This window comes from Nannospalax galili, unplaced genomic scaffold, assembly GCF_000622305.1.
Source record: "Nannospalax galili isolate Female #2095 unplaced genomic scaffold, S.galili_v1.0 scaffold262, whole genome shotgun sequence".
NCBI classification, from domain to species: Eukaryota; Metazoa; Chordata; class Mammalia; order Rodentia; family Spalacidae; genus Nannospalax; species Nannospalax galili.
Window position 1 is genome coordinate 523692 of NW_008348083.1, and position 6000 is coordinate 529691.

The 6000-nt window shown below is 47.3% G+C and overlaps 1 protein-coding gene across 2 annotated transcripts in view; it reads right to left on the reverse strand.

Moving 5' to 3' along the window:
- Positions 1 to 6000, reverse strand: part of Arhgef18 (Rho/Rac guanine nucleotide exchange factor 18) — a 119400-nt gene that overhangs the window by 40158 nt on the left and 73242 nt on the right. For both annotated transcript variants that reach the window (XM_017800994.2, XM_008844554.2), the window contains 3 exons: positions 4167 to 4308; positions 1114 to 1226; positions 842 to 982 (listed from right to left, as the gene is read on the reverse strand). In XM_017800994.2, the coding sequence (XP_017656483.1) occupies positions 842 to 982; positions 1114 to 1226; positions 4167 to 4308 (396 nt within the window). The remainder of the gene's footprint in view (positions 1 to 841; positions 983 to 1113; positions 1227 to 4166; positions 4309 to 6000) is intronic.

Below are 6000 nucleotides of genomic sequence, written 5' to 3' on the forward strand. Positions count from 1 at the left end.
TGAGACAGTCACCAACTAAGAGTGAGTCTGAGTCAGCCCTTAGCACTCAGCCAGGCTGGTCTACAGAGACCTGTGCCAACAAGGCCATCCCTGACAGTCTCCTCTCTGGCGCAGAGGTAGGGCTGTCCCAAGGGAGAGGTAGGTGGGGCAGGTGATGGGGCCTCAGGAGAGGGTTGGCCATGGAGCCCAGACTCTCAGTTGCAATCAATAAGAGAGGGAGATAGGAAGGAGGAGGGGAAGGGGAAGGAGGGAGACTGCTTAGCCTGCACGAAGCCCTGGGTTCCATCCCCAGCACCACATAAACTGGGCATGGTGTGCATACCTGTCATCCCAGCACTTGGGAGGTGGAGGCAGGAGGATCAGAAGTTTAAGTTATCCCATTACATAGGAAGTTTGAGGCCAGCCTGGGACATAAGATTCTTATCTCAAAAAGACAAAACAGGATTAGTGAGATGGCTCAGTTGCTAAAGGTGCTTGCTGCTAAACCTGAAGCCCTGAGTTCTAGCCCTGCCTGGGTCCCACATGGTGGAAGAAGAGAAAAGACTTGCAAGTTGTCCAATAAATAAATGTGCTGGGCGTGGTGGCGTACACCTTTGATCCCAGCACTTGAGAGGCAGAGGAAAGTGGATCTCTGAGAGTTCGAGGCCAGCCTGGTCTACATAGTGAGTTCCAGGCCAGCTGCAGCTACAGGGAGACCCTGTCTCAAAAGACCAAAATAAATAAATAAACTAAAAAAATAAATAAAAAAAAAATATATATATATAATTAAAAATATTTTTAAAAGAATGGGAATAGCAGTCAGGGGAGGGCTGGAGTGGTGGCACAGTGTTAGACATCTTACCATACAGGACGTCTTGTCTTTTTACAACCTCCTTTTTTTGTTTCTTGGCATATGCCGAGTCCACTGTGAGGCTCCAGGACTCCGCCTCGAATTCGTGGGCATCTGATTCAATTTCACACCTCAGGGAGGCAATATAGGGATCTGGGGAAAGGTACAGGGATGTTGGTAGGAGCCTGGTGCTTGTTGGACACACTAAAGCCAACTCTGGCCTTTCCCGGTAGGGATGGGGGACCACGTGGCATCCTTAGGAGACCAGAGAGGCCTAACCGTACCTTCTATGAAAACAGACTCAGCATTCGAGGACGCAAGTGACAAAGAGTCGTCAGCTGCCTGCTTCAATTTTAAAAACACGGAGTCAGCTTCATCCATGTCTCCAGTGACTGGTCTTGAATGGAAATGATTGAAATGATTATTTGACAAATGGAAAATTGGGGCCGGTGATGGCTCAGTGAGTAAAGGCACTTGCCAACAAGCCTATCCACATGAGTTAAGTTCCCAAGACCTACGTAGTGCAAGGAGAGAACTGACTCCACGAAGTTGTTCTCTGACCTCCACACGCACATGGTGCAATGCACATACACACACAGTCACAGTTATACACAAAATAAATAAATATAAAGAAAAAACTTAAAAAACAACAAAAACCCAACAAAAATACTGGTTTGATCACATACACACACAGTATATGAAAAGCAAATTGGATTGTTACTTCTGTTTAGATATGACTGGAGAACCTTCCAGATTCCAATAGAAGCCTGTACCTTTGTCACAGGTCATTTTTAAAGATTAAGAGACTACTGGGCTAGGGATTTAGCACAGTGTAGAGTGCTGGCCTAGTATGTTCAAGGCCCTGTGTCCCATCCCCAGTGAGCGAGAGAGTGAGCGAGCAAGCAAGCAAGAGAGAGAGAGACAGAGAGGCAGAGACAGAGACAGAGGGAGGAAGGGAAAGAAAGAGTGAGATAAGAGGAAGAGGAAGAGAAGTGGGGAGGAGGAAGAAAGAGAAAAGATGAGAGGGAGACTGAGGGCTGGCTTGGCAGTTAAGAGCACTGGCTGCTCTTGCAGAGGACACGGTTTCAGTTCTCAGCACCCACATGGCGGCTAACAACCATCTGTAACTCCAGTTCCACAGGATCTGACGCCCTCTTCGGACCTTTGGCATTGCAGGAATGGGTGCAAGACTTGCTTACACGCAGGCAATACACTCATACATGTGAAATAAAAAGATAAAAAAAAACTTAAAAAAAGAAAGGAGAAAGAGAAGAGGAGGAGGAAGAGAAAGAGGAGGAAGAGGAGAAAGGAGGAGGAAGAGATGGAGGAGGAGGAAGAGATGGAGGAGGAGGAGGAGATGGAGGAGGAGGAGGAGATGGAGGAGGAGGAGAAGGAGGAGGAGGAGGAGGGGGAGGAGGAGGAGGAGGAGGAGGAGAGAGGAGGAGGAAGAGGAGGAGGAGATTGAGGAAGAGGAGGAGGAAGAGGAGGATGAGATGGAGGAGATGAAGGAGGAGGAGGAGGAAGAGGAGAAACATCACTTAGGAATCTAGTGAATCTTCACACAGAAAAATGGCATTAGGGGAAAACCTGTGAGCTCTGACCTAAGTATGGACTTGGGTTCTATTAATAACGGTATCAACTGATGGCTCTTTAATGGTAATAAATGTGCTGTACTATGTAACAATAGAGGCAGCTCTGTATGTGTGTGCACTGAAGGGTAGGCCTGAGGAGGGAATTTACAGAGACTGCTACCTGCTCAGAATTCCCTGGAAATTGAAAAATATTCCCTGGGGTATGGCTTGGTGGCAGATCACTTGCCTAGCTAGCAGGTGCAAGGCCCTGGGTTCCACTGCAGGTGCTGCAAAATAAATCAATCCAGTAAAATAAAAAGCTAGGCAGCTATTGATATGACACAGACACATCTTCCATGTCTGCAGACAGGAAGGTCTGGGTTTCCAATACAGATCACTAGAGCTCTTCCTAATGACTTACAAGGGACACAGTGATGACTGGGAAGAGACTTTTCACAGATGGAAAAGAAAATAAGCTTCTCTCCCCTAATGACAACTCATGCAATCAACACTGCAATTACATTACACGGTAGTTTTAATCTAACACTCCTGGTTCCATATTGATCAGACCATCTCAGCAGCTTGTCAGCTCAAGACATCACACTGCAAGACTGTTAGCATGTCTTGGGGACAGAAAGGAGCCTTGTTGGGGGAGGGGAGGGTGTATGTGTGTATGTGTGTGTGTGTGTGTGTGTGTGTGTGTTGGTAATCCCAGCATGTTAAGCAAACTGCTTCTTCTACTGGCTGAACAGAATCTCAGGGGGGCATTGGTTTTGCAAAAAGAAAAAGGATTGATGGGGTGGGTGAGATGGCTCAGAGGGTAGAGATGCTTGCTGCCAAGGCTGATGACCTGAATTTGATCTCTAGGGCCTACAAGGTGCAATGAGAGAATCAATTCCTGCAAGTTAAGTTGTCCTCTGACCTTCATACACATTCTGTGGCATGAACACTCTCTCTTCTCTCTCTCTCTCTCTCTCTCTCTCTCTCTCTCTCTCTCATATACACACACACACACTCATACACACACACACAAGTACAACTAAAAATTTTTTTAAAGTTCAAGATTACCCTTGGCTACACAGTGAGTTTGAGGTTAGACTAGGTTACAAAAGAGTCTGTCTCTAATAGTAATAATAATAATAAATAATTTTAAAGTTTTTAATTGAATTTTTGCAAATTTCATGCAATATATTTTGATCATATTTAGATCCCCTCCCCTATCTGTACCCTCTTTACTACCCCACACTTGATTTATATATACTTATTTATTTATTTTAAAGGCTAATTGAGTTAAGTTTGTGTTCCCAAATGCCCTTCAGTGTGGGTCCATTCACTGGAGCTTGATCAACCTACCCAGCACTCCTACCTTCAAAACCTTCTCCTCTGGGGGAGAGGGGTGGTGCACGCCTTTAGTCCCAGCACTCGGGAGGCAGAGGCAGATGGATCTCTGTGAGTTCGAGGCCAGCCTGGTCTACACAGTGAGTTCCAGGGCAGCTGGGGCTACCGGGAGACCCTATCTCAAAAAGACCAAAAAAAAAAAAAAAAAAAAGAAAACCGCCGGAGAAAACCTACTCCCACCTTTAAAAAAGACTGATTCTCCCTATCCCAGCAGCTATTAGTTGTCAATAGTTGCTCAGATAGGGTTGAGGTTTCTTATCCACGTCCCTACCAATTTTTTAAAGGCATAGACCCTAAGTAAGGAGTTTCCCCCATTGCTCCAGCCCTTGTGTGCACCTGCTGGCAGAAGATGGAAACCCTCAGCTTACCCGAGTCGCACCCCAGATCCGGTCGGGCTTGGTGTTGGCTGGGGACCCCCTTTCTGAGAGACGGTCATGCCGACATTCCTGGACGGCGCTGGGCTGCTGCCATCGGACAGGAGTGCGCTACGAGGGTGCTCCTTCAGCGACGCTGCAACAGAGGCAAACACAGAGTTGGTGCTGAGAAAGTGGGCAGGGCAGCGGAGCTCGCCGGTCCTGAAGCCGCGCTCTGCCTGCGGCCTCAGCACCGACAGTATCTTGGATGTCAATAGCTCATTATCCAAGAAGATGCTCTCGTTCCATTTCCTGGGGAGAGAGCCAGAGCCACAGAAGGACAGCTCGGGGTGGCCACGGAGTGCCCCGGGCCTGTCACCACCCTTGGAATGAGTGGTTCCCATGATGGCAGCCCTGTGCTGAGCCCAGACTGGGCTGTGCCGTTTTTGATGTCTCGGGTGGGATCCTTCTAGAAAATAAAGCTGCGCTTTCCCTTGCAGCATTGGTTGGAGCGCCGGGCTGAGTACAGGAAATTGGTCCCCACTGTGACCGTTCAGTGTGGAAACGGCACAGAATTTACACTTTCGGTAAAACAATAACAACAACAACACTCTCCTATGGTTTGGTCTTTGTAGGGGATGACAGCAGAGGACAGCTCTGTTCACTGGCAAATAATCTATCTACCGTGTGGACACACGGGAGTGGTGTGTTACACGTTTGGCATGGACCACCCCCCCATACACCCTCACTCACAATGATAATTAATCTAAAATTGGATGTTAGAACAGAGACACACAGATCTTTCTGGCTGGCTGTGTCATCAGCCTTGGATAGGGCTGAAGGGCAGAATTTAATCGGCAGGGTCTAGGACCAACCAACACACACCAGGGCTCTGAACCAGTTACATCAATCTGCTTGATAATTTAAAGTTTGGACTGGAGACTATATGCACCATGGATAGAAATGTTTTCCACTGACTTAAAAAATGCAACTTTTTTAAACAATGCGGAGGATGGACTCTAAGATCCTGCAAACCCTGGGCAGGTAATCAATCTACCAGGAGGAGCCCTCCCAAAACTCTGCCCTCAAAATCTCCCTGGGGGATTCTGGGTGGGTGCTCTCCCAGCCCCTCCCCAGCCCCTCACTGAGGGGTCTAGGGCATCATCTCTGCAGTGGGTTATGGCAAGAGTGCTTTGGTTTAAAAAGAAGCAAGCTCAGCTCTCTTTAGTGCTCTTGCTGTGATCTGCCCTTGATTATCTTCCATGGCAGGGCAGGGCGGAAGACTCTTGTTGAACGCTGGTGTCAAACTTTGGATTTCCTCTGCCTCCAGAACCTCTGACCAGACAAATCTCTCTCTTAGTTTTACGCTCTAAGTTTGGGGTATTTTGTTAAAGCAACAGAAAACAGACTTAAAATGTGTTTGTTAAGAATTTTCTGGCAGAAGGGTTATGAAGAAACCGTATAAATTAAGATATGAATTGAGGGGCTGGTTCAGAAGTTAAGAACACTTGCTGTTCTTCCAGAAGACCCAGGTTTGATTTCCGGCACCCACATGAGGGCTACCAACCACCGGTAACTTCAGTTCTGGGGGATCTGACACTTCTTCCAGCCTCTTTAGGCATTGCACAGATGTGGCACACTTACATACATACAGGCAAAATACTTATACACATAAAATATAAATAATAAAATATTTTAAAGATATGAATTGCACCGGGTGTGGTGGCGCATGCCTTTAATCCCAGCACTTGGGAGGCAGAGGCAGGTGGATCTCTGTGTGAGTTCAAGGCCAGCCTGGTCTACATAATGAGTTCCAGGACAGCTGGGGCTACAGGGAGACCCTGCTTCA